The 27,788-nt window shown below is 50.3% G+C and overlaps 1 protein-coding gene and 2 long non-coding RNA genes across 5 annotated transcripts in view; 1 reads left to right on the top strand and 2 right to left on the bottom strand.

Moving 5' to 3' along the window:
- Positions 1-3,001: 3,001 nt before the first annotated feature.
- Positions 3,002-5,345, bottom strand: LOC131898026 (uncharacterized). Its single transcript, XR_009375836.1, has 2 exons — positions 4,899-5,345; positions 3,002-3,939 (listed from the first exon to the last, which is right to left on the bottom strand). It is a non-coding gene; the product is annotated as an uncharacterized LOC131898026 (long non-coding RNA).
- Positions 5,346-11,067: 5,722 nt separating this feature from the next.
- Sptbn2 (spectrin beta, non-erythrocytic 2) overlaps positions 11,068-27,788 on the top strand; it is a 34,928-nt gene continuing 18,207 nt past the window's right edge. The window contains exons 1-13 of one of the 2 annotated variants that reach the window (XM_059263127.1): positions 11,068-11,265; positions 16,212-16,363; positions 16,788-16,961; positions 17,743-17,834; positions 17,974-18,054; positions 18,433-18,548; positions 20,833-20,945; positions 21,076-21,263; positions 23,593-23,710; positions 24,260-24,418; positions 24,701-25,003; positions 25,956-26,109; positions 26,331-27,201. In XM_059263127.1, the coding sequence (XP_059119110.1) occupies positions 11,109-11,265; positions 16,212-16,363; positions 16,788-16,961; positions 17,743-17,834; positions 17,974-18,054; positions 18,433-18,548; positions 20,833-20,945; positions 21,076-21,263; positions 23,593-23,710; positions 24,260-24,418; positions 24,701-25,003; positions 25,956-26,109; positions 26,331-27,201 (2,678 nt within the window). In that variant the 5' untranslated portion in view covers positions 11,068-11,108. Of the gene's footprint in view, positions 11,266-13,304; positions 13,911-16,211; positions 16,364-16,787; positions 16,962-17,742; positions 17,835-17,973; positions 18,055-18,432; positions 18,549-20,832; positions 20,946-21,075; positions 21,264-23,592; positions 23,711-24,259; positions 24,419-24,700; positions 25,004-25,955; positions 26,110-26,330; positions 27,202-27,788 lie in introns of those variants that run through there. The other variant, XM_059263122.1, reaches the window with a different exon arrangement.
- The window catches only part of LOC131911235 (uncharacterized), a 30,415-nt gene continuing 23,622 nt past the window's right edge, over positions 20,996-27,788 (bottom strand). Inside the window, exons 3-4 of one of the 2 annotated variants that reach the window (XR_009379306.1) lie at positions 22,361-22,645; positions 20,996-21,867 (exon numbers count right to left, since the gene is read on the bottom strand). This is a non-coding gene — a long non-coding RNA (uncharacterized LOC131911235). Of the gene's footprint in view, positions 21,868-22,205; positions 22,646-27,788 lie in introns of those variants that run through there. The other variant, XR_009379305.1, reaches the window with a different exon arrangement.

Here is a 27,788-nt window from a genome sequence, read left to right as displayed (position 1 = left end):
TAGAGTTGAATGGTCAATAGCGAGGCAGGAGAAAGGATAGGCGGAGCTGGCAGGCAGAGAGATAAATAAAAGGAGAAATCTGGGAGGAAAAGAAGAAAGAGCAAGAGGACAAGGAGAGGAGGATGCTAGGGGCCAGCCACACAGCCAGCCATGGAGTATGAGTAAAAGTAAGATATACAGGAGTAAGAAAAGGAAACAGCCCAGAGGCAAAAGGTAGATGGGATTATTTAAGCTAAGAAAAGCTGGCAAGAAATAAGCCAAGCTAAGGCCAGGCATTTATAATTAAGAATAAGCCTCCGTGTGTTATTTATTTTGGGAGCAGGGTGGTGGGCCCCCCAAAAGAGTGAAAAATAACCAACAACATACAAGAGAGCGTGGACACCATAAGCAAGGAGAAGAGTTATTATCATGCCAAGAGGGACAATAACTAGCAACTAGAAGAACAGAATCATTGATGACCATTTGTAAGCAGCCGAGAGGAGTAAAAGATATATCTGGGTTGCATGAAATCAATCTCAGGGATTGGGGAGATCACTCAGTGGGTGATCGCTCATTGTACATGCATGAGGACCTGAGTTCAGATCCCCAGCAGCTGTGTGAATGCCAGGCATAGTGGCAAAGTGCCTGTAACCCCAGAACTGGGGTATTGCAGAGACAGGCAGATCACCCCACTCAACCAAAACTGAGAACTCCAGGTTCAAGAATAGATTTTCTCAGAAAGCAAGGTGGAGAGAGATAGAGGGGGAAACTCAATGTTAACTTCTGGCCCCCACACATACATAGATTGAATTTGATGTGGATATGTTAGAGGAAAGGGGCTTGTTGAAGATGGACTGAGCAAGTGGAAGGAGGGAGGTGCCATTTTCTGATACGCAGTATGACCAGGTTTGTGTGGGGGAGACTGTGGGTATATGTGTGTGCCCATGTGTACATTAAATCAATCACATCAAAACATCTTTCACCTTCACTGATGTCTTTCAAATGGATTTCCTAAATGCAGATGACTCCAAACCCATGTATAACTGCCTAACCAATACCTCCACTTGACTCAAAGATACTTTAAACCCAAGGTTCCAAAACCAATAGTCTCCCACTTTTAAACCTGGTCATCCCTCTCTCCTTCTGTTTGCTCATTATATCCTTCCCAGCCCTTTTCCTCTCCACCAGAGTTGTGTAAAATTCATTTCTACCCACATCTTACCAGTTTTTCCTAACTACCACCCCGTGTTCTATCTACCATCCTCTCTCCCTCCAGCACCAGCGTAATGTCCCGACTGGCTTCTCTTCCAAACAGACCTCCTTCCCACCACCTCCCCACACACCAGCTAGCCTTTTTGAAAAACAAAGGCACCCATTTGACTTCCTTTTTTAAATCCTTCAGTAGCCTCCAGGACACTAAAGGTAAAAAAAATCAAAATTCTTTAAATGCTATAGATATCTCTGTTAACCCCAGCTCTATGCCTTCCCATTTCAGTGGTCTTAGGTAAGATGTTCTATCAGTGTCTCTATTATCTTATCTGTGAAATGGGCTTAATGTTTCTCTCTCCATGTTCCTAAGGGAGTTAAATAAGGGGGCTAGAGTGATGGCTCAGAGTTTAAGAGCACTTGTTGTTCTCTTGCAGAGGATAAAGATTTGGTTCCCAGCCCCCACCTGGTAACGCAGAACTATCCGTATCTCCAGTTCCAGGGGAATCCAATACCTTCTGGCCTCTGTGAGCACCAGGCACAAATATACATACAAAAATTAAATGAGATAGGCTTGTATTCAGGAGGCAGAGGCAGGAGAATCATAGCAAGTTGGGGGTGGGGGAGGGCGGCTTGGTCTATATAGTAAACTAGTTAGTTCCAGGCTGGCCATGGCTACATAGTGAGACTCTGAGAGAAAGGGGAAGGAAGAAAGAAGGGAGAGAAGTAAGGTGTAAACTGCAAGAAACAGTCTTCAGTTAGTGTCAGTGGCTGCTGTTACTACTCCCCACTCCCCGACTGGTCATCCCTTCTCACTTCCAATCTCAGGTGGCATGTTCTGAAGGAGTCTCCTTTTATCCTCTCTTTACCCAGGTTACGGCTCTCTCTTCAACTCTCCTATAACATCTGAAGTCTTCATTCATAACAGACTGTGCTTTGTGGCTATAACTAAGCAATCATTTTATTACTCTCTGTGATCCCCACCCACCAAGGGGTCCTCCAAGATCCTAGCACAGTACCTGGCACACATGAAGTCATAACATTTTTTTATGAATGCTTGATAGAGCTGAGGAAGTGGAGCCGATGGGTGCAGATGACTCAAGACAGCTCTATCTCGGGGTACAGTACTAGTCAAGCAAGCACAAGGCCGTGGGTTCAGTGGCAACAAAAGGAAGGAGGAATGGGGATGATAACAATAGAGGGCATCAAGATTTCCTGCTTTTTAAGCTGGTAGATAATTAAGCATGTTTAAATGGTCACCAGAAGGAGTGAGGGCCCTGACGGTTGGGAGGGTTGAGACTTAGAACAGGAACCAGAAGAATCAGTCTTGGATGGAAGAAGAGAGAGACACCTCTTCCGTGGTACAGAAAGAGCAGAAAATTCAGCTCCAGATCTAGGTGTGACAGTACAGCCAAGACCTTCCCACCACCTAAGCAGGAAACTTGAATCCTCTGAGCAGCTCAGCATGCTTGGTGGATATCATTCCATTCACTTTTGCAGCTCACAGGAAAAGGAAGCAGAGGTTCTCCTTGTCATTGACTGTACTGATTCACTACAGTGCAAAATAACAGGTCTCCAGAGCAACCCAGCCGCAGAGCTGAGGCGAGTGAGCTCAGCATTCCCTTCACTGAGCATGCTTCCTTTCCAAATTGGGAAACAGTACAGTGAAGTAGGAGTGTGATAAAATAATGGCTGCCATGGATTGAGTGCTTACTATGGGCGGGATGCCATCCCATTACTTTCCCTGCAGTAATTCACTCGACCCTCACATCTTACAGGTGAGGAAACTCAGTCGAAAAGAAGGTAAGTACATATCTAAGGTCGTACAACAAAACTCGATTTTATTTATCTGTTTGAGACAGTCTCCCACTCTGTAGTCCAGGTTATTCTTGTAACCTTCACACTGCAGCCTCCTGAGCACTTGGATGACTTGTGTGAACTACCACTCACAGCTCCTGACTAGATCTTAATCTTGGGGAGTCTAACTCCAAACCCACTGCTGCCTTCCTTCCCTCACCCCTCCGGTGCTAGGAATTAAATTCAAGGCTTTGTGCTGTAGGGAGCTGAACTACCACTGAGCTACCCTGACCCCAAATCTATACTTTTGATTATTCTGCCATACTCTTCCTCCAAACAGACTAGGAATTAGAAGACAAGGAGTCTCTACCATGAGTTAATTCTATTAACGTGGACTTCCACTTAGGTGTCTAAATAGCATTTTGTTCATCAATAAATTAAGGATGAAAATTAGAATGCTTATATTACAAGGCTTTTGAAAGATGTGCAACACTGAAAATGGGAGATTAATCTACAAAAGCTACTATTTATGTCAACCACCCTTGCCTCCTAATGGCTACAATCTAACAGGCTGTCACTGAGGCCCTCGGTTCCCAAAATCATGAGTAGCAGCAATAAATGGTTTTCAGTTTGTTTGGTGGTCAGCTAATTCCCATCCCATGATCAATTTTAATGTCCCTGGCCAAGTTTCCACAGTGACCATTATGTGTACCGTGGCCTCTTTCTTCCTGAACATCCAGAATACTCTGACCTCTGGGGACAGCAGAAGCTTACGTCCTCTCCTGATTCCATTGCCAGAAGAAGAGTGATGTGGTTTTTGGTTTGTTTTCTTTGCAGTCCTGGCTGGCCTGGAACTCCCTTGTTGAACGGGCTAGGCTGGCTTTGAACTCACACAGGTTTGCCTGCCTCTGCCTCCCAAAGTGCTGGGATTAAAGGTGTAGCACATCCAACACGTGACTGTTTAAAAAAAAAAAAAACCATAAATGCCCTGAATTACAGTTTACAGTGAGCTGTACCAGAGAAGGCTAAGTTCCGGTTTAATGGTAGAGTTTCAGGTCAGATTAGCAGTCTTTAACAAAACTCCCCAACCCCTCCCCCAACTCACTTTATGTATGAGGAAAACCAAGGCCAGGGAGATGAAGCAATAAACTGTTGAGTGGTGGTAGCGAGATTGTGTTTTACCTTGCAGATTTTTAAAACTACATGTAGCACAATGATTTCCCTTTGTGAAAATCATACATGTAGCTGTCTTAGTTATGCATACCTTTCCAGAAAAAAAAAGCAAAATGCTAAAATTTGGCTACCAATAAAACCATTATAAAACCTTAAGCCCAATAATTCACGGAAAGAGCATCCGTTTTGTTGGCCTTACGTGTCCATTTCAGACATTCCCCAGGTTTGAAGGGGCCTACCTCTTTTCTGGAGTATATAACCCAAAGTCTCTACAAAATCCATCCTGTTTTTCAGTTTTTTTTTTTTTTTCCTTCTGGTTCCTCCCTGAGCTTAGCTCTCCAATCTGGAAGAACAGTACTTTCAGAGCTGGAGTGGGGGTGGGAGTGTCACATGACATAACGCACTTTTAGCACCCACTGCGAGCACCCACTCTGTGCATTTGCTCTGATTTGGGCATATTTCCTTCCTCTCCTAAGCAGACAGCAGCTCACCTTGGTTAATACCATTAAACCGTAGACCACTCAGCTGCTAATAAACCAAGAAGAAACCCAGCCGTGCCAGGCCTAGAAATGTCCATCCCTGCCCCCAACCCCCTTAAGACAGTGACTAGGCCAGAATTCTCCTGGTTGATAAATGAGAGGAGCTGAGGAGCCGCTGTGATGACGGTTCCGAGAATCTGATTTGTGAGAAGGCGAATCTCCAGGAGCACCATGGAGATGCTTTTGGAAAGCGGGCCAGCCTACCTGCCGGAAGGAGGACGAGAGAAAGGGGGCAAGGCAGAAAGAAACGCTTAAGCGAGATGGCCTGGAGGTGCTCAAAAGGGGACATCTGAAAAGGAAACGGAGGCCGCATCTCGGGGAAACCTCGGAGGTGAGTGACATTAAAAAGGGCTGTGCATCCCGGCAAAGGCGCATCAGAGACAAAGGTGGAGTGTCCAAACTGGGAAGAATGAGCCCCGTTAACCGTGGGTGGTACCCGAGGACCGGAAGGTGGGGGTCAAGCAGGGCATCCACGCGGAAGACCGTGGGGGGTCGGGAGCCGGCGGAGAAGCGGCCGTTCTGAATTTGCCCCGGGGAAGGTCAGCGACCCCCGGCCGGGGAACCACTGTAAGAACCGAGAGGGACCGCGGTTTCCATGACGCCGGGCGGGGAGGGGGCGCCTCGTGCCCCGCCCCTAGCCCCGCGGGGCCCGCGAGCTCCAGATGGTCCCGGGCCTCCCGCGGGAGCCGGCGGCCTGCGGCAGGGGGAGGCTATTGTCCTCCTTCCGCCGCGCCGCAGTCCCGCCGCTCGCGCCCGCGCGCAGCCGCCACGCGCCCCGCGGCCGCCGGCCCCGCGCGCCCCCCGCGCCGCTCGCGCCCTGTGACAGCGCCCGCCTGCCGTGCGCCCCACGGCCGCCCCGCCGCCGCCGCCTGTGACCGCCCGCAACCACCCCCCGCGACCCGGCTGTAGGCGCGGCGACGACCAGTGCGCCCCGGCCAGCCGAGCTCCCGCTACCCGGCAAGCGCTCTGCACCCAGGTAGGTGCAGCCGGCGCCCCGGCCCGCTTTGTCCCGGCCGGCAAGGAGGCGCGCTTTGTGCGGCCGCATGCAGGCGGTGGGGTCGGTCCTGGGGACCCCAGGAGGGAGGATGCGACGCCGAGTACCCGGGTTCTGTGCGGGCCAGCCAGGTACCACTGAAGACCGTGAGGGTCGAGGCTTGGGGTACGCGGACCTCTATGGAGCACAGAGAAGAGTCTGGAAGAGTTGGGCTGACAGATGCGCTGATGGATCGGGGTCGCCTGGGCTCGGAGCGCGTCTAGCAGCGCAGGCGTTTCGTGGTGCGGCGGGTCCTGCGGTGGACCGGCCGGCGCCGGTCGTGGGACTGGGGACGCGCTAGGGGCTGTCCGGGGCCTGTGAAGACACAGCTTCCTCCAGCTCCGCAGCTTGTTGGCAGCTGGCTATGGGGCTTCGTTGGGCTTCTCCTCACCTCTGTGGTAGCTAGCTCCATGCTGCCCTTTAGGTCTCGCATTGGTATGAGAGGTGGACACGGTTTGGTGGAGATGACTGTAGCTGCTAGAGAGGAGGAAACCTCTTCCGTTTGTGAGGAAGCGTTGTGTAAGGTGTTTCTGGGGCTCCGTACATTTACAGGGAGGGCTGTGGAGTCTGCCTATCATACAACTACCCAGCAAGGCTGCCTGGCTGGGGTTCCAGTTCCACCATCCATTTACACCATCTACTCTGGCTCCAGCCTTCTGCACCCCAGCATCCCCATGACACTTCATGCTTGTCTGCGATGCAGGCTTGCCCTGTCCTAACAGGATTTCTCCGTGGGTTGTTTCTCAGCTGCCGCCCCCCATTACAATTCCAATTTTGAGAGCCTGGGTTTGTAGGCATTGTCAGTCAGTATCCACAACCCGGTTTCTCTTGAAGGTGAAGAGAGCAGAGTGAGTTCCATATGTGTGTATCTCAGCTTGAGCGTGGGGCAGCCAACCTCTTGGCATGTTGAGAAGAGCCCAGGATCAATGGTTAAGGAGCAGCTAAGATGGAGCTTAGGCTTTTCTGGTAAAGAAACTGATGTAAGCTCAAGCTTAGGGGCGGGGTGGTAAGGGAGGGGAAATGAGGCTGAATAATTATGCCCCGGGTGGAGGATTTTTTATTTATTTAGGTTTTAGACCAGGTGATCTTCCTGGCAGTTTCTTGGGTGCAGGGATCACAGGTGTGCGGCACCATGCTCAGCCTAAACAGCAGATTCTAAAGGAGAAAATGAAAAATCCATGCATCTTCCCTCAATTTCTCATAGCAGAGCCCCGAGCTTTATCAGGAACACTGCCTAGGAGAAAGGTTGGGCTTTATTTTTCCTTCTCCTCGTCTCTGCTCTGGAGCATCTTTCTCCGGCTTCCTTGAGCACCTGAATTTCACCGTGACTCTTTCCCTTTTCTCTCCCTGCCAATCCATCCCTCTATACTTTGAGTCGGATGAGATGTTTTACTTTGCTCAGGTCCCTCCCTGCCTGTCCTAATGTGTTGTTCACCCTCTGGTCATGGCTGTTCAGCCCTGGCCTTCCTTCCTCTCAGTATCAATTCGGTTTGATTAGCTCTAGAGCCCACTTCATCTCCATTTTTGCTGTCATGGCCTGGGGCTCTGGCTCCTGTTCTGAGAGGGAAGAGGTATTTAGTTTAGCCTGGGAAAAGGCCTGCACATGCTTAGAAGTCATCTGCAGTCACACTCACCCCTGGAACTTTCTGCCTTCTCAGTCCTCAGAGCTTCCCTAAGTAGTTCCAGCTGCTTGCTTGGACAGTGGCCCTCTGAGTATGCTCCTTTCCTGAGCATCTTTTGAGCCACCTGGGAATGAGTTAAATATGCAAAATCCCAGGCTCATTCCAGATCTGCCAAACCAGAAATGGGGTGTGGAGGGAAGCAGTGATCTGTTTCAGTGGCCCAGCACTCAGGTCATGTGACTTGTATTTGGGACTCCCCTGTCCGATGCTAGGGCTTAGCCCTGAAAGTCCTCCAGCAGAGAACAGCGCTCTCTCCTCCCATCGCCACTCTCCCCACGAGTGTTTTCTTCATCCCCAAGAAAGACATTGATCCAATGACCAAAATAAGAATGACAGTGAATTCATGTGATATCTCTTTATTAACTACCTATTCTGCTGGGCCCAGAAAGAAGTGAGAGAGAGAGAGAGAGAGACCGAGAGAGAGAGAGAGAGAGAGAGAGAGAGAGAGAGAGAGAGAGAGAGAGACCGAGACCCCCTTTCTCAAGGAGTTATAAGTGGAGCAAGCAGAGAACATAACAACTAACGGTCATAAATGTGATAAGCACACTAAAGCTGCATTCAGAGTGCTGAATGAAGCAGGAGGAAGGATCACGCTCTAAAGGAGGTAAAGAATTAATCTGGAACAGGATGTCATGAGAGGGGGAACTAGAGGACAAGGCAAGGCAGGAAATAGGGTTTCTAGTTTTTCTGAACCAGTGCCAGTGGAGGAAAGTGAGGGAGGGACCGGCTGCCTGCAGGACCAACCATGGCTGAGCAGAGTCTGTACTGCAGTACTTGGGTGGGCAGAGGTTTAGCAAGACCTCTAGCCTGAAGCTAGTGGGAGGTAACGCTGTTCTGACGCTAACCACCACATAAGCTTCTTGGGCCTGGCTGAGGTCACTGGCTAAGGCTGAGGGAGTGCAGGACTGTAATCTGGATTAATGGTGGCACCTCCCTTCTGCCAGAGTTCAGGAATCCTTGGAGGAGAATAAAATTGAGGGTTCTCCATTGAAGGAGAATGACAGTCACATGGCTGGGGGGTTGCTGGAAGTCCGAGCATGGAGACCCGGGTCATATGTAAGGGATGATCTGGGTAGGGAATCTCAAGCAGAAACCGTAAGACTCTGGAGCTGGCAGCTGTTGGAACACAGAAAACATATTGTACAAGACGATGGGGGGTCCAGAGCCAGAATGCTTAGAAACGACTGTCAAGGCACAGAGATGGGACTTGTAGTGGGTTTTTTCCTATAAAAGGAAAATGGTATGAAAAACTAATGAGGGGGAAACTGGGTGTTATATCGAGTGCTTTTGCTGGATGGTCTGTGGAGAGACTGTTTGGGTTCTAACACCCTTCCTTCAGCTGAACCGAGAGCGGCTGCTGGTTAGGAGATTTTAATTCCAAACACAGAGTAGGGCCAAGGCCAATGCTTCTGAGTCAGACTCTGTTTTCTTGTTCAGAACCAAAAGTGTTAGGGGACTGGTTCAGGTCATGCCTGGTTTATAGTGTTCTTTGCTCAGGGTGATTCAACTCTGCCCTACAATTTAGTTTTATATAAATATTTACAGAGCAAATCCAGAGACTCTGTTGGTAGAAAATGATGGGAAAGAAGTCCTAGGCCTAGTGGAAAGCAAAACTCCTTGTCCATCTATAGGGTAATGAAGGACCAAATTTAGGAACTAGAGACCTCTATTCTTCACAACTTGGCCTAGCTGTAGCTGTCAATGTGATAAAGCCTAGAGCCATCTGAGAGCAAAGTCTCCACTAGCGAATTGTCTAGAGGAGATTGGTGTGTGGGCATGTCTGTGGGGGACTCTCTGGATTGTTAATTGATGTAAGAGGCCCTAGTCCACTAAGGGCAGCACCATTCCCTGAGCAGGTGGTCCTGGGATGTATTTATTTAAAAAAAGCCCACTAAGCATGTTCCTGAAAGGAAGCCAGCGAGCAGGGCGTTCTTCTGTGGTTTCTGCTTCTCCTGCCTGAGTTGCCGCCCTGACTTCCCTCAGTGATGGACTGTGTGCGACTTGAAAGTATAAGCCAAATAAATCCTCAGAGCGTTTTATAACAGTAACCTAAAGGAAAGTAGAACACACCTTCTTCATGTTCCTCCCAGGAAAATACTGGTGCAGCCCTGACCTTAAAGAGGGCCATGTTCAGCTCTTTGGAACCAGCTAATGATAGTAGCTAAATTCTGCCTTTGTGTGCCCATGTGAACACACGATCCTTCCCACCTAGAGTCTCACCACCTAGCCTTCCCCAAACCATAGGAGAAGTTTGCCTTACCTCCTTCCTTCCCAGATCAGGTATTTTTTTTTTCTGAGACAAGGTTTCTCTGTGTAACAGCCTTGGCTGTCCTGGAACTCACTTTGTAGACCAGGCTGGCCTCAAACTCACAGAGATCCACTTGTTTTATCCTTCTGAGTACTGGGATTAAAGGCATGTGCTACCACCACCCAGATGGAGTAGTTGATGACTTTAAACTGTCTTATGTTAAAGAGATATTAGGAAAATGAAAAACTGTAGGATTTAGCGTTCTGTTAAAGTTATAATTCTCTACCACCTATTCCCTTGAGTGGCTAGTAAATGTTGTTTTACACCAGAACTTTGGACCTTACAGACTTAAAAAAAAAAAAAAAAAAAAAAAACACTTCCCAGCAGCTAATCTGAAGCTCATTTGGGGACAGAGTGTGTTTGCTTAAGTTAAGGTCATAAATAGTATTGGCAAGTGTACATGGTCCAGATACCACAGTCTAGGCCATGGAAGGCTGGGATGAGTGCTGATCCCTCAGGGCACTGCTGAAGGGCCCCAGGATGGTCAGGGGAGATGTTAATGTTCTCTGTACCAGAAGCTATGATGAAGAGTTAGGGAGCTGGGATGATGGTATTTCTTTCAGAGGACCCAGGTTTAATTCCCAGCAACCACACGGCTTACAACTATCTGTAACTCCAATTCCAGGGAATTCAGAATCCTTTTCTGCCCTCTCTGAGTACCAGGCAAACATATGGTACACATATATACATTCATCAAAATATCCATAGCCATAAAACAAAATTTTAAAAGCCTTTTTCAAGACAGAGTTTTTCCAAGTAGCCTTGGCTGCCCTGGAACTTGCTCTGTAGACCAGGCTGGCCTTTAACTCACAGAGATCCACCTGCCTCTGCCTCCTAAGTGCTGGGCCTGGCATTTTTGTTGTTGTTTTTGAGTAGGGGGCAAGATCCTCTTTTTTTGTTTTTGTTTTTGTTTTTCAACAGAGAGTTTCTCTGTGTAGTTTTGGTGCCTGTCCTGGATCTTACTCTGTAGACCAGGTTGGCCTCGAACTCACAGAGATCCACCTGGCTCTGCCTCCCGAGTACTAGGATCAAAGGTGTGCACCACTACCGCCTGACTAAGATCCTCTTTTTAAAAAGTAAGAAAAAACCTTGCTTCAAAAGCTAGTACTTGCCTGGCAGTGGTGGTGCACACCTTTGATCCCAGCACTAGGGAGGCAGAGCCAGGCGGATCTCTGTGAGTTCGAGGCCAGCCTGGTCTACAAAGTAAGTTCCAGGACAGCCAGGGCTGTTACACAGAGAAACTCTGCCTGGAAAAAAAAAGAAAAAGAAAAAGGGAAAGAAAAGCACAAACAAACTAAAAGAAGAAGGGTATGATGAGTGAAGGCTCAGCATCCTCAAGGCGCTTCTCACAAGCCACGTCTTCTCGTAGGAACAGGAAGCCACCCACCACCATGAGCAGCACCCTGTCACCCACAGACTTCGACAGCTTGGAGATCCAGGGCCAGTACAGTGACATCAACAACCGCTGGGACCTGCCCGACTCAGATTGGGACAATGACAGCAGCTCAGCCCGCCTCTTTGAGAGGTCCAGAATTAAGGCCCTGGCGGGTAAGGAGGGGCAGGGAGGGGCAGGGAGGGGCAGGGAGGGGCAGGGAGGGAATGAGATTGGTGGAGGTGGGTTTATGAGCTTCGAAGGGAGAATCTTCTGTCTTTATGGGAAGACTGACTTCATTTTCTAAGCTGCTGCTCTGAAGCAGCAGATACAGACCCCTGGTCCCCAAATCCAACTTCAAGGTCAAACCCCCTGCAATGTAGAGCATTCCTCAGCTTCCTTCTCCCCTAGCCTAGAGATGCCACCCACATTACCCCTGGACGTGCCCAGCTGCGTGGATGAGCTTACTTTCATGACCTAAGCCCCGACTGACCTGACCGAGTCAGGTGTCTGTCTCTACCGTACTTTGCCTTTCTACTCCACATTTCCGTCCCCACCCGCCTCTCCCCACCTTCCCTCCCAAAGTGCCATCCCTTTTCTATTGTCATTTCCCACACCCGTTCCCGTCCAGCCCTATTATCTTCCCGGCACTCTCTCCACCTGTCCTTCCTGCTGCCTGTTACTCCTATTATTTTAGTTACCTGTTCCCTGAAGCTGTTCTCTCAGCAGCCCTCCCATCCTCCCAGGGTATGCTCTCCGCCCACCCCACCTCCGCCCCTGCCTTCCCCTATGGCCAGGGCTCTCCCCTAGGCTGTGCTGGGCACAAACAAACCAGTCTGACAGGCCTCCTGCGTTTGGGGGGGGGAGGTGTGGTCATGGCAACAGGAGGGCAGTTGCCACCTGACACCACCAGCCAGTGGCTGTTTGGGGATTGAGTCACCCACACACCCTAAGGCCGCCCACCCAGTCTGCCTTCCACATTCATCCCACCCTCTTCATAGCTACTGACCTGCCCATGGCCTAGCCAGTTCCAATATGAGAGATTACTTCCACTTAAGGAGTGACTGCCCGCCCGGTGGGGTGAAAGAGATCCGGAGGCCTTGATGATTTTTACAAATACAGGTTCTCAAGAAAGATGAAGTTCAGAACCTTTAGACATATAGTTCAGAACTCATGACTTTTAAAAGCTTGCCCAGGAGATTAGACTCAGCCAGTCCAGCACCAGATAATGGCTACAGCTTGTGGGGTTCATGGGTCACTTTCTCCTGGCATCTTACTGGCTGGGACTGAAGAATTGGCTGATGAAATACTCATATTGGTACTTCAGTAGTTCAGGGAAGACAGGAAATGTGGGGTATGGAAAACATCACCTCTTTGGGGAAGTGTGCCCGGTTCCCTGGTTTTAGGTTTGTGAATCCTCTGGTACTGTCATTGATGCCATTGTGCACATGCTACCCAAAACTCTCCTGATATCTGCAATGACACATCCTCCCAGAACTGCCACTGTGTCTGTACAGGTCACATGCCAACCAATGTGACTGATCATTATATCTGTGTGCACATGCTACATGCTACCCAGTCAATTTTCCAGGTCTAGCTCATATGACAGGTGCTACTCAGAGTTCTCATCATGTCTGTAAGCATGCCACATAGTACTGCTACCATGTCTGAGCATTTGACACATACTTCCCAATATCAAACTCTGCCCACAAGACCTGTGCCGATCAGGACAGTCACCATGTGCACGCACACAGCACCCAGTGCTCTCCTTGAGTTTGTCCCCTGCTCAAGGCTGGGCTCCCCTGAAGAGGCATCTCTGAATGGGCTTTGCTTTGCACAGTGCCACTCACTCAGTAGGTGCCAAATAAATCCTGAATGATTAAAGATGAGGAGGAACAAGTGTAGGCGCCAGTGACAAAAGCCAAAGGCCAGGAAGAGGTAGGAGGGGTGTTGATAGCTGTGCCCAATACTGGGGTGGGGGCTGGAGTGTTGACTGGGGAGCCTGGTGGGCAAAGAACGGGCTGGTACTAGAGGGCAGCCACAGTACTTACTCCCCAGAGGAGGCCACAGAAGTCAGCGCACCTGGCTTCTCTTCCAGGATCTCCAGTGTTTCTGTGCTCTCAGGGCTGAGATCAAAGTTCAGATGTCCTGAAACAAGCCCACCCAGGGACGCCCAGAGAGGTCTGCTCACCGCAGACCTTCTGAAAGCCGGAGTTTGCTTTGGGGCCCCTCTGGCAGGTTTTCCCTAGTCTTGGGCAACTAGTGGCCTGACGAGCAGGTCTCTGGGTGCTGGCAACTCCCTCCTCCGCCCCTGCAGGGCCTGGCCAAGCCCCAACTGGCTCCGCCTCCTGAGCAGCCTGCCCCTCCCCCGCCACTGTCCGACCTGTTTGTCTGGAGCTGCCTCTGTCTCCTCTCCCCACAACCAGGTGTGCCCTACTCACTGTCTCAGAAGCTCAGGCATCCCATAACTTTCTCCCCACTCCTTGAAACTCCCAGCATCCTTGAAACAACTCCACCCAACCAGGTACAGAAGCCTTTTTTTGGACTCCCCCAGCACAGGCTCAGGGGACACACACTCTTGGCCCTGCCCTGGCAGGGAGCATGGACTCTGGGCCACAGGCTGAGTAGGAGGCAGCAGGCACCATGAGTGCGAACGGAGTGGGCAGGGTACATGGAAATGGCCTGAACGGGGCTGGTGAGTTTTACTATGAGGCTCTGGAGGGGTCTCAGAACCCTGGGGGCGTCCTGCTCTCACCAGCTGCCTTCATCAATCCTGCTCAGTATGCCAGTGTGCTGGAAGGACGCTTCAAACAGCTTCAAGGTGAGTTTCCCTGGGCAGAGGGGAGCCTGCTGCGCCACAGGGGACCTGGGATAGAAAGAGCTAGCATGCCCAGAACCCCGTGCCTAACACTTCCTGTGACTCAGTGTTTATGTTGAGGGACAACGTGGTGAAACTTAGGGGAAATCATTGCAAATAGCCAGAGAATCCAGGCATGAGGACAACTGGAATCCCACTGAATGAGACCAGGGGTGGGGTGGGGTGAGGTGGGGGGTGGCATAAGGGGTGTGACCTTGAGGTGCCCTGATGGGTGCAAAGGCGCTGAGGATGAAGGAGCCTTTGGGTTCATGTCATCAGCTAGAGAGGCCATAGCAGTGTCCCCTGGTGGCTCGTGGCTCACCCTCATGGTTTGGCCATGCTGGCCTTGTTAAGGAAGGAGAGAAGCGTGGGCTAGAGGCCTAGGACCTAGAGCTTTTATGTGTTTTCCTGGGCTTCTGAGTGGCTATGAAGGGAGGATATGTAGAAAATGGAGAGCGTGTGTCAGAGGAGAGGGTTTGTACACACAGGTCTCATAAACGTCTGAACAGGAATGTTCGTCTTGGCACAAATAAGTTTATTTCATGGTATGTGTGTTTAGGGATGTTGTGGGTGTCTTGTGATGCTACACTTTGGTGCCTGGCTTTACCAGATCTTTCTGGGTACTGTTTCCATTTTTAGTCTACCTGTGTGCCCCACGCCAGCATGCCCGTATCAGGGAGGTCTCCCTGGACTCAGTAATTGCCAGATGACTTAATCTGTCCTCAACTCATATAGGGCCTGGAACCCTAAAAGAGGCCCAGAGTCACCATAGGCACCACAAGTGCTAAGGGGTATCCCACATGGTGATTAGGACCCCCGGTTTGGCATAGGTACAGAATTGGAGGTGAGAAAGTCAGAAATAGCCTTGGGTGTGTGGCTGTTTTATGGGGGAGGGGCACAGGGATGTGAAATTAAGGGATGAGTCTAAATTTCTGAGGTGCGGGTGCTGAGATGGAGGTAAATATGACTCTTCACACTTACCACTTGGGCTGGGTCCCCACGTGGGCTTTCTAAGGGCAACTGGCAGGAATCCTGATCTCCAGAGTAGGTGACAGTGCAGAGCTTACTCCGTCCCTTTCCATTTACAAGGTTTGTAATCATCAGTTTCCTGTGATGACAGCATCCCTTGTCAGGAGCTCCCCCTGGGGACCAGGCTGCCAGCCTTGCCTGCCTCTCTTGAGGGGTAGCACTCAGCTCCACCTGCATTGCTCCCGTGGCCTTGCAAGTTGTTGTTTTTGTTTGTGTGTGTGACAGGGTCTCACTGTCTGGTGAGATCCATTCTGGCTGGTCTGGAATTCACAGAGATTGGCCTGCCTCTGCCTCCCAAGATTAAAGGCCTGCACCACCATGCCCGATTTATTCTTATAATTTATTTCTTATAAATTATTTCTGAGTCTTGAGGTAATAGTGTCCTAGGTCTGGACCCTCTACAGCCAACTGTGCAGGCCTGCCTCAGAGTAGAGTAGCCTACCTTTTCTGTACATGACCTGGAGCAGGGAGCTGCCTTAAAAGCCCACACAGCCTCTCCACTGGGAGTCCAGGTGCTGACCGTCTGGGAGATCTGCCATATTTACAGGCCACGCCTTCTCCCTTGTCCACATCTGAAGGAGAAGGAGGGCCCTGCCTTTATCAAAGCTCCCCAGCAGGGAGCCACATCCCACTGGACAACCACTAGATGGATCATACCAGTATCTCATTTAATTGCTGTAGTGACCCAATAAAATAGGAATATGCTCATCCTACAAGTGGAGAAACTGAGGCATTGAGTAAGTTGTCCAGTATTTCATCACTGTTACAGCATGAAACCTAACCCCAGCCCCTCCCTGGGCAGCTTCTTCTCTCCTTTCTTCTTGAGACCTTTTTTGTCTGTCTTGCTTTTCTTTTTTTGTTTGTTTGGTTACACACACACACACACACACACACACACACACACACACACACGGGGTTTCTCTGTGTAACAGCCCTAGCTGTCCTGGAACTCTCTGTAGACCAGGCTGGCCTCGAACCTGAGATTAAAGGTGTGAGCCACTGTGCCCGGCTTTATCTTGCTCTTCTTACCCTTTCCTTCGCTCAGGAGCTCATCCCAGCCTCTTCGTTTCTTAGCTGTTTAGATTATTGTTTGTTCTGTTGGTCACCCCTAACCCTGCCCGATCCCAGCTGTCACTTGGACTCCCTCAGGCATGCCATCCCACACATGCCTGCTAGTGTTTAGAAGCAAGCATACCGTCCTTGAAGGACAGGAGTGACTCCTTGTCACCACTGCAGATGAACGAGAAGCCGTGCAGAAGAAAACCTTCACCAAGTGGGTGAACTCGCACCTGGCCCGGGTGACATGCCGGGTGGGAGACCTGTACAGCGACCTGCGGGACGGGCGCAACCTCCTGAGGCTCCTGGAGGTGCTCTCGGGAGAGACCCTGGTGAGCTGGGGTAATGGATAGGAGAGGGAGCCCGCCTCAGAGACTGGGAAGGGAACAAACCACAGGGGGTGCCATAAAGAGCTGAGCAAAATACCATGGCTCCTCTGCCTAGAGGATGGTCTCATTCCCTGAGGCTTTGCTACATGGATTACATGGGAGCCATGCTTTGCAGAGACAGGAACAGTGGCCCCATTGAAAACATTTCTTCTCCCACCCACTCTGGGTGCAATTAATTCCCTTGGGAATCTTAATCTGCACAAGCCCCATCTGTAACCTTGGTTGGGCTCCATGACCTCTGGCCTGGCCCTAGGGCTGGCCCTGTGTTCCCAAAGGAGATCATGGGAGGTATGGGGCAGGTTGCTGAGAAAGCTAGGAAGAAAGCAAGCCATGGTTCCATGTCACTGTACCCTTCATTCACCCACAGCCAAAGCCCACAAAGGGCCGGATGCGGATCCACTGCCTGGAGAATGTGGATAAAGCCCTGCAGTTCCTGAAGGAGCAGAAAGTACACCTGGAAAACATGGGCTCCCATGACATTGTGGATGGAAACCACCGTCTGACCCTTGGGCTGGTGTGGACCATCATCCTTCGATTCCAGGTATTCTCCAGGTGTTAGCTAAGGTGTGAGCTGTACACCAACCAGTACTATACCCTCACACTGTTACTGATGGTCCGTGACAAGATAAATACAAAAACTGAGAGGCTGGAGAGATGGTCCAGGAGTTAAAAGCACTGTAATGGATGTTCTTTCAGAGGACCTGGGTTCAATTCCCAGCACCCATATGCAGCTCACAATCACTTATGACTCCAGTTCTAGGGGATTTGATGCCCTCTTTTGGCCTCTGAGAGCACCAGGCACACACATGGTGCACAGACAAACACACAGGCAAAATATCCATACACATAACAAATAATAATAAACAAGTTTAAAAACTGAGCATATAGAACTTTCTAGAGCAGTTTGCCATTGAAGCATATCCATGCAGGTGACGGGGATGTCTTGTCACTTTCCATGTTATACTCTATCTCAGTGTCATCTCAACTCCTCTAATTGTGCCTGTCATTCTCCAGGTGACCTCTCCCTCTTTCAGCTCTGTCTTTGAAAGCCAGCTCTCAGAAAACATGCATTCACCTGCTCGTACTCTCCACACGGAAGAACCAGCCCCCTTCACTCGTAGGCACTTCCACTCCACTGACGTCCTTTGTCAAATCCCCTGAACCTGATCATATGTGTCACTAGCCTAGGAAAGAAGAGCTCGCTCAGGTTCTGTCCCATCACACAACATTCCTAAAACTCAGTTTTCTGTGATTTTCTCTGAGTGTCTCTGGTGTCACCAAGACACCACTGGGGAGTTACGCCCTGTTTGCTGCTTTCTCAGATCCAGGACATCAGTGTGGAGACAGAAGACAACAAGGAGAAGAAGTCAGCCAAGGACGCTCTGCTGCTGTGGTGCCAGATGAAGACCGCAGGGTGAGGAGGCCCAGAGCGTGGCTGTGGGGTGGGCCACACTGAGACGGACTCTCGGGTTCACAACCTGCCCGTCGGCCTTGTGTCGCAGACCAGGGCTCTGAAGCGCTCGCTCACTGTTTCTCCTGGTCCTTCTTTACAGGTATCCCAATGTCAATGTGCACAACTTTACCACCAGTTGGAGAGATGGGCTGGCCTTTAACGCCATTGTGCACAAACACCGGTGAGAAGACGGTTTAATGAACACACGAGTTGATGACCCAGGAGCACACAGCAGAGGCCAGGAGAGTGGCCAAGTCATAGTGTAGCTATAGAGGGGAAAACGAAGGGAAATCCCAGTCTTTGGGAGGCAGAAGCAGAATAGCAAATTCAAGGCCAGTCTGGTCTCAAAGTGAGTTCCAAGCCAGTCAAGGCTACATAAGAAGAGACCCTGTCTCAAAAAGAAGGAAGGAAAAAAGAATGTGGGAGAGGAGCCAGGAAGTAGGATGGTATACCGGGAGTGGGCTTGGGGTATTTCCAACCAGGAATGAATTTACATTTTTTTCTTTAGGCTCTGACATGCTTTTGATGTGTTCTGTGTCCCTCCCTCCCCCACCCCCAGGCCAGACCTGTTGGATTTTGAGTCCCTGAAGAAGTGTAATGCACACTACAATCTGCAGAATGCTTTCAATCTGGCTGAAAAGGAACTCGGCCTGACCAAGCTCCTGGATCCTGAAGGTGGGCCAGAGCTCTGCAAAACAGGTGTAGGGAAGACAGAGGCAAATTGGTGGTTGCCAGGGAGAACCAGCAGCCGTGGAGGGATGCAAATATTCTGGAATTAGGTGGTAGCAATGATTTCCACAACCTTGTGAATACACTCCAAGCTGCTATATTTTTAAAGGATAACTTTTATGGTAAGAAAAGTTGTGTCTCGAAAAAAGAAGAAAGAAGGTACCTGTGAGTTGGCTTATGCTTGCAATCCCAATACTCAGCAGGCAAAGGTAGAAAGGGTTAGGATTTTTTTTTTTTTTTTTTTTGGTTTTTTCGAGACAGGGTTTCCCTGTGTAGTTTTGATGCCTGTCCTGGATCTCACTCTGTAGACCAGGCTGGCCTTGAACTCATAGAGATCCTCCTGGCTCTCCCTCCCGAGTGCTGGGATTAAAGGCATGTACCAGCACCTCCCAGCTAGGGTTAGGAATTTAAGGCCAGCCTTCCTACATAGCAAGTTTGATGATAACCTGTGCTACACAGACTACCTCAGAACAAACCAAATTTGTATGAATAAGGGGAGCCCTGCCTCAGAGAGAGCTCCGGGCTGTAGGTTCTTTCTCAGCCCAGAGCACCTGTATGATTTAGAGCCGATCACTTAGCCTGGCTTAGTTTCCTCATCTCCAAAATGGGAAGACCAGAGCTGGGAATGAAACTCAGAGGTCATAGTGCACATTGTAGCACCACAAAAATAAACATTTAAAAATAAAATGAGAGAACTCTGGTTCACATGATCTCTGATTTGTTCTAAAATTCTAGGGTTTTAGTTAAGCTGTACGACCTTTGGTTCTCACCAAGAACTAGCCCATGGTCAGTTGTCCCTGCTGACCGCCTCCCATGGTGCTATGGTCAGTTAGGGCCACTGGGCTCTTTGTACCTGGAGCTGCGCGACACTTGACATGCCTTACTTGTCCTAACAACATCCCTTTGCCATTATTATCCTCAGTTTACGGAAGAGATGGGACCTTTAAAGATCAGGTGCCCTGCTGAAGGTCAGACCTGGTACAGCTGTGAGTCAGGTTCAGCCCAGCTCTGGAGCTCTTTCCTCCTCTGCCTCTGCAGGGCAGACTAATCCGGGTGCAGCCAGAAAAGGGGGGAGAGCCAGACCAAGAGCCCCCGTTGGAAGCATTCCTTCTTAGCTTGTCTGGCTGGTTTGATTCTTTCTCCCTGATTTGCATCCCGCTGGTAGCCCTCTTAGTTGAGAATGACAAGCATGTCATTCAGCTGTCATTCAGCGTATCTAGGCTACTTAGAGACAGAAGCAGGCTAAGTGCAAAGTTCCTTGGAAAACATTTGCAAAGCATGACTATTCTGCAGGACACAGGAGTAAAGTGAAGGCTCCTGTGGACTTGACTGAGATGACTTCAGGAGTTCCAGCTTGCCTTGGTGTTTTCTGAAGGTTCTGAGGGACTTCCAGTCTCCTGGTCTAGCCTTTGAGAGGAGTAGTGTGGCCTAAGTCAGACGGCCCAGGGATCCACAAGTCATTGTCAGCTGTGGTTGTATGGAGAGAATGCTTGGTCTGAGGGATACTTACCTTCTTGGGTCTACCCATGGCTGAACTTTAGAAACCAGATTGGAAACAACAGCAGTGACCATGCCCCAAGATGATACTAAGAGCTGGTATCTGTCCCTGTTATAGTGCACCCAGGTTCAAGAGGCTTAGCTTATAGTTTCTGTCCCTCAGTCCATTGACATTTTAGACATTTTTCTAGCCTCTGGGGAGCATGATCCACCAGGTGGGAATGCTGTTTATTTGCTTGCTTTAATGGGTATCACATATACTAAGTAAAAAGTTTCCTGGGCTTCTGGATTTCTCGCCTTCTGCTTGGCAGGCCCTCCGCATATCTAAGAAAGTTGGAATAATTGAGTTGTTACTTGGCTCTAAAGCAGTGGTTCTCAACCTGTGGGTCACGACTCCTTTGGGGAGGGGGTTGAACAATCCCTTCACAGGGGTTGCACATCAGATATCCACATAATGATTCATAACAGCAACATTACAGTTGCTACAGTTATGGAGGAGCAGCAAAACTAACTGTATGGCTGGGGTCACTACAACAGGAGGAACAACTGTACGAAGGGGTCGCAGCCTTGGAAAGGTTGAGAACCACTGCTCTGAAAGGATCGGAAAAAGATGTGTTAGCATTGGAGGGCTGGGGGCCCCTAGCATGAGGTGAGTCAGTTAGGTTTTAGGCCTGCTTCTGGAAGGGAGGCAGGTTCTGATGTCTGCCTCACCTAAGATGGTCCTTTTCCTCAGATGTGAATGTGGATCAGCCCGATGAGAAGTCAATCATCACCTACGTGGCCACTTACTACCACTACTTCTCTAAGATGAAGGCCCTGGCTGTGGAAGGCAAAAGAATTGGCAAGGTACCCTACTGTGGGTCGGCCGGCTTAAGGGCCAGAGGGGGCCTGCCGTCTGTCTCACTCCCCCAAAATGGGGCAGGGTGGAGCTATAGCTCTGGGTAGGACACGCACTTACCTACCTCCTGTCCCACAGGTCCTGGACCATGCCATGGAGGCAGAACACCTGGTAGAGAAATATGAGTCCCTGGCCTCTGAGCTGCTGCAGTGGATTGAACAAACGATTGTGACCCTCAATGACAGGCAACTGGCCAACTCCCTGAACGGAGTCCAGAACCAGCTGCAGTCTTTCAACTCCTACCGCACTGTGGAGAAGCCGCCCAAGTAGGTGTCTCCTGGGCCCCACCCTGCCAGAGCATGCCTGCCCAGAGCTGTGCTCACTTGAGAGAAAGCCTAAATGAGGGCGGCCTTTGGGGAGGGACATTTGGCAGTACAGAAACACAGCCAAGGCTCATTTCCCTCAGCTCAAAGTGCTGGAAGCATCCAAACAGTGCAGTTGTTCCAAAACACATTTTCTAATGACTAGCCATTTTTAAAACGCATGCCATGGAAGAATGATTGCCATGGCATGTCAAGTCAGTGCAGTCCATCAGATAAAATTACTGGTTGCAAGCCAGCTGTGGTGGCTCGCACCAGCAAATCCCAGCTTTTGGGCATCTGAGGCAGGAAGATTGCCATGAGTTCTAAGGGCAGCCATATTGAGTTCCAACCTGAGTATCAGAGTAAGACCCTGCCTGAAAAAAGGAAAAATACTGGTTGGGGTCACGCAACACCGTAGTGTCAGTGTAGGAACAGACAGGACCAGACCTGACAGACAAGTCAGCAGCTGGCGCTAAGACATGGCTGATGTAGAATGAGCATCACAGAGGTAATTAGCATTCATTTCTTCATGTGTAGGATTGCTGTTAACAATTCTCTATGGCACATACTGGGGGGGGGGGGGAGAGAATCATCATCAAACTCTTTTGGAGTTAATATGTTAACTCCAAAACTAATATTCATCTAAAGAACAACTATTCTGTACAGCCCAGGGAATGGTGTGAGGTACTCTTTGCCTGGAAAATCCTTTTCTGGGCATTCAACAAAGATGTAATCTCAAGGACACTCCTCAACATGACCTTTGTAAAATAATAATAATAAACCATGAAGCAACCACTGAAAATAGTATCTCTCCAAATGAGTTTGACATGAAAAGATTGTCATAGTTGAAGAAGTGGGCTACAAGAGTTAGTCGTGGTAAGCAACCAAGTTTAAGGTGCGGCCACAGCAAACAAAGTGGTAAGCACCCAAGTTTAAGGTGCCTGGTTCAAATCCTGGCTCTTCCACTCAGCAGTTGTGTTGGACAACTTATATAGTTTGTTTGTGTTAAGTGTTCTTATCTGGAAAACAGGGATGAGAGAATGTAGACAATGAGAAGTTACCATGTGCTAACGCTGGGAAGTCCTGAGAGCCAAGGTCTTGATTACAGCTGCTGAGTTGTTGTTTACTGAGCTCTGTTTACACTAGCTCCCCATGGTGCAAGGAAGAAACCAGAACTTCCATGGCTAACAACAGTCACCACTTCTGTGGAGCTTTTGGTTACTTTAAGATGATGTTTCTGCTGGTCTTGGAGTTGCAGGTTTATAATCCAGGCTATTCAGGAAGCTGAGACAGGATGGATAATCACAAGTTCAAGTTCAAAGCTAGTCTAGGTAACTTTATGAGACCTGTGATAAAACAGAAAGGTTTTTTCTTTTTTTGTTTTTTGAGACAGGGTTTCTCTGTAGCCCTGGCTGTCCTGGAATTCACTCTGTAGACCAAGCTGGCCTGGAACTCACAGAGATCTGCCTGCTTCTGCCTCCCAGGTGCTGGCAGAAAGTTTTCTTAAAGAGGTGGAGATGTAGTTCAGTGGTAGAGAATTTACTTAGCATGTGTGAGGCCCTGGGTCCCACCCCCAGTGCTGCAGTCAGTAAATAAATAAATAGATAGTAAGAAAAATAAAAAATGTTCTTGGGCCAAGCATAGTGATGCACACCTGTAACCCCAGGTCTCTAAAAGCAAGGCAGGAAGATTATGAGTTCAAGACTAGCCTGAGCTACATAGCAAGACCCAGTCTCAAAAAAAAAAAAAAAAAAAGAAAGAAAGAAAAAAGAAAAAGGAAAAACAAGGTAAGGGTCTGGCATGGTGGCACACACCTTTAATCCCAGCCCCCAGGAGGCAGAGGCAAGCGGATCTGTGAGTTCAAGACTAACCCAGTCAATATACTGAGTTCCTGGGGACTGGAGTTCCTGAGGTCCTGAGTGAGTTCCAGAGGTCCTGAGTTCAATTCCCAGTAACCACATGGTGGCTCACAACCATCTGTAGTTAGATCTAGTGCCCTCTTCTGGCCTTGCATACATGCAGATAGAACACTGTATACATAATAAATAAATCTTTAAAAATATATATGATATATATATAATATATACGTACATACGCACTGAGTTCCCTAGAAAAAGAAGAAGAAAACCAAAGTATGTTCTTTTGGTTTACTTGCTAGTATTTTTTGGCTTTCACACAAAACACTGTAACTTTTTGCAAGAAGAAAAGCAGCATGAGTATTCTGTGGTGTAGAGTCAAGGTTTTGGGTACCTTTTGGTCTTTGCCTCTAATCTTGACTTGGTTTCTGCTTCAGGTTCACAGAGAAAGGGAACTTGGAGGTGTTGCTCTTCACCATCCAGAGCAAGCTGCGGGCCAACAACCAGAAGGTCTACACGCCGCGTGAAGGCCGGCTCATCTCTGACATCAACAAGGTCCATGCTTCCCCCTTAACATCCACAGATGGCCATCCTTGGTCATCCCTGGCCTAGGCACCCTTCATGCCTCTCGTTACCCAGCGCCTTCTTGACTCCACCAGGCCCTGACACCCACTACCCACACTCTCAGACCTGACTCTGGGAGCCTCTCATGATTGTGGTCTCTGTAAATAAGTCAGACCTCAAGTCCTTTGTCTTTTTCAACGTGTCCCCATTTCACCAGCTCTACTTCTGCTTTGTGTTTTTCACAGAGTTAGACTAATTCAGGTAAACTAAGGTTTACAAACCCACAGAGTCCCACCACTGCAGACAAAGCAGGCATTTTCCATAGATGACCTCATATCTCATCCAGAAGCAAACAGTTATTATGTGGGTTCACAGTGTGCCTGGCACCTCTCCCTTTTTCTCGGATTTTCAGGCACAGGTGCCTCACTGATCCCATTCCATGGATCCACTAGACCAAGTGTCTGTGGTACTCACCTGGGCCCCCGGCCCTGCTGACCTCTACCCTGGTCCCATTGTCCTAATCCAGTCTGTACCTCACAGGCCTGGGAGCGGCTAGAGAAAGCCGAACATGAGCGAGAGCTGGCCCTGCGCACAGAGCTGATCCGCCAGGAGAAGCTGGAGCAACTGGCTGCTCGCTTCGACCGCAAGGCTGCCATGCGGGAGACCTGGCTCAGTGAGAACCAGCGCCTCGTGTCCCAGGTAGGACTCACGTTCCAGGCACAGCCAGGCTGGTGGGGAGAAACGGGAGAGAGACAGTACCAGTGGGGGTTCCTACAGGGCAGGCAGATGATAAAACACGGTATCTGTCATGAAAGAAACCCAGGAGAAAAGACAGTGAGGCAGGCTGAGGTGATCCAGAGGGAACAGAGAGCCACTACCTGAAGTTGGCATCTGGCAGCCAGCATGCTCTGGGGAACAGACAGAGCAGGCAGAGGTACTGCCCCTGGGTTCCCAACCTCTTCCTCCCTGCCTGTGCCACAGGACAACTTTGGGCTGGAACTGGCAGCCGTGGAGGCCGCAGTGCGGAAGCATGAAGCCATCGAGACAGACATTGTGGCCTACAGTGGCCGGGTACAGGCAGTGGATGCCGTGGCTGCAGAACTGGCTGCTGAGCACTACCATGACATCAAACGCATCGCAGCCCGGCAGCACAATGTAGCCAGGCTCTGGGACTTCTTACGGGAGATGGTGGCTGCCCGCCGGGAGAGACTGCTTCTAAACCTGGAGCTGCAGAAGGTGTTTCAGGACCTGCTCTACCTCATGGACTGGATGGCAGAGATGAAGGTAGTAGCCATGTGTGGCATGACTCACCTGGGGAGGCGTCCTGAGGTGTGGCTGTCGCCCTCACTCACCCACTCAGCCCATCTCTCCATAGCATGTACTCATGCAGAGCCGGCCCCTCCCAGTTCTGATGAGCAAAACTGACAGATTGCCCCTGTGGGGCTCCCGGCCTAGGGGCAAAGAGGCTGATAAAAACCATAGACGCCATGGCAGGTGGTTCTAAGGCCTGGGGGCACTGGACAAGCGCCTTTCTAAGAGAAGGACATTTGAACTGAGGCAAGGAGCCAGCCCAGAGCACGCTTGGTGAGGGCAGGCTGTGGTCAGAAGGGATAACGGGGCTGCAGCTCTGGGCTGTGCAAGTGGGGCACATGGGGATTGCACAGGTAGACCAGCGGCTATAAAGGGGGGTATGGCTGACTCCTGTAGAGCCCCACAGGCTTGGTCAAGGAGTTTGGATTTTATTCAAACAGAATATTTAAAGGATTTCAAAGAAAGGAAGAGGTGTGATTCCACCTCGTATTTTAAAAATCCTTTGGGCTACTATGTGCAGAAGGTCTGTGGGCTGCAAGAGTGGGAGCAGAGAAACAGGCTGCCATCTTCTAGGCGAGAGGTGTGCTTGAGGGTGGGTCTGGGAGAAGATACCGAAGGCTGCTGGCACAGAACCGTGACACTAGTGGGTATTTACGATTCTGGAGCTGAGATGACTCACAATAAAAATTCTAGAGCAGGATTTAATAAGGAAACTGTTCCATGAGAGGGCAATTGAGGCTAAAGAACCAAGTGTGGGAACCGAACTCGGGTGTCCCTGTGTGTGAGAGTGAGCAGGTATGCTCCCCCACGTGTAACATGGAGCTATCTAAAGAGGGTGGAAGGGAGATGCAGTGAGCTTGGCATGCTGTGGTAGGGTGCTAGACAGTTCTCAGACGGGCACTGGCATGCCGTGTGTGTCTGGCAGGGCCGGCTGCAGTCTCAGGACCTGGGCAAGCACCTGGCTGGAGTGGAGGACTTGCTGCAGCTACACGAGCTGGTGGAAGCAGACATTGCAGTGCAGGCTGAGAGGGTGCGAGCAGTCAGCGCCTCCGCCCTGCGCTTCTGTGACCCAGGGAAAGGTGAAAACTGGGGGGAGGGGGAGCTGGATATGGAAGGACCGGGAAACAAGGAATAGGCTTGTCACTTGGGAAAACGTGGGGGCAGGATCACTGATGGGCGGGTAATGGTGGTAGCTAGATCCCAAAGGGAGACCTACCAGAGTAAGCTCTGGTGATTCATGACAAGGGTGGCTAGGGAGCAACGGAAGCTCTGGACCTCTGGCTTTCTTTTTTCTTTTCAGAGTATAGACCATGTGACCCACAGCTGGTGTCAGAGAGGGTGGCCTCTCTGGAGCAGAGCTATGAGGCCCTGTGTGAGTTGGCAGCAACTCGAAGGGCCCGTCTGGAAGAGTCACGTCGTCTCTGGAGGTTCCTCTGGGAAGTGGGTGAGGCTGAGGCCTGGGTGCGGGAGCAGCAGCACCTCCTGGCCTCAGCTGAGACAGGCCGGGACCTGACCGGTGTCCTCCGCCTGCTCAACAAGCACACAGCCCTTCGGGGTGAGATGAGTGGCCGTCTGGGGCCCCTGAAGCTCACCCTGGAACAAGGCCAGCAGTTGGTTGCTGAGGGCCACCCTGGAGCCAACCAAGCCTCAACCCGTGCAGCAGAGCTCCAGGCCCAATGGGAGCGGCTAGAGGCTCTGGCCGAGGAGCGAGCCCAGCGGCTAGCACAGGCTGCTAGCCTCTACCAGTTCCAGGCAGATGCAAATGACATGGATGCCTGGTTGGTGGATGCACTACGCCTGGTATCCAGCCCTGAGGTAGGGCATGATGAGTTCTCCACACAGGCCCTGGCCAGGCAGCACCGGGCCCTTGAGGAGGAGATCCGAGCCCACCGGCCCACACTGGATGCCTTGAGGGAGCAGGCTGCAGCCCTGCCACCTGCACTGAGCCATACACCTGAAGTTCAGGGCAGGGTGCCCACTCTGGAGCAGCAGTATGAGGAGCTGCAGGCCCGGGCGGGTGAGCGTGCACGAGCCTTGGAGGCAGCCCTGGCATTCTATACCATGCTCAGCGAGGCCGGGGCCTGCGGGCTCTGGATAGAGGAGAAGGAGCAGTGGCTCAACGGGCTGGCCCTGCCGGAGCGCCTGGAGGACCTGGAGGTGGTACAGCAGAGGTAAGGCCTGCCATTTTCCTCGAGAGGCATCACCTGTGAGCTGGGGGCCTGGTACAGGGGTGGAAGCACCACTATAAACTGCCAGCAACACCCTCTGAGCCTTAACTGTAGTCTTTGAGTCATAACTACCATCTTTTTATAGGGTTCTGTTGTTGTTTCTTTTTCAGTTTTAGTATATGTATTTTTAAAGATGTGTCCTATGTGCTTGAGTGTTTTGCCTGTCTGTCTGTCTGTCTGGTGCCTGCAGAGGTCAGAAGTACTGAAACGAGAGTTCCTCACCCCTGCTCTTTGCTTCCTTTCTGATGGTCCCCAGCCTCTCTGGACTGCCCTGGCCTCTTCTACTCCTTTTATGACTTCTCTCAATGTATCCTCTGAAACTGGAGTTACCGATGGTTACATGAGCCACCATGTGCGTACTGGGAACCAAACCTATGTCCTCTGCAAGAGCAACCATTGCTCTTAAACAATGAGCCAGCTCTCCTGTCCTTGTTTTTAATATATTGAGACAAGGTCTTGCTCTAGAGCCCAGGCTCAGTGAACATGCAACAGTCCTCCTGTCTTGGCTTCCTGAGTGCTGTGATTACAAA

Source organism: Peromyscus eremicus, chromosome 1 (assembly GCF_949786415.1).
Source record: "Peromyscus eremicus chromosome 1, PerEre_H2_v1, whole genome shotgun sequence".
Lineage (NCBI taxonomy): Eukaryota > Metazoa > Chordata > Mammalia > Rodentia > Cricetidae > Peromyscus > Peromyscus eremicus.
This window is presented reverse-complemented; position numbering and strand designations above follow the sequence as displayed.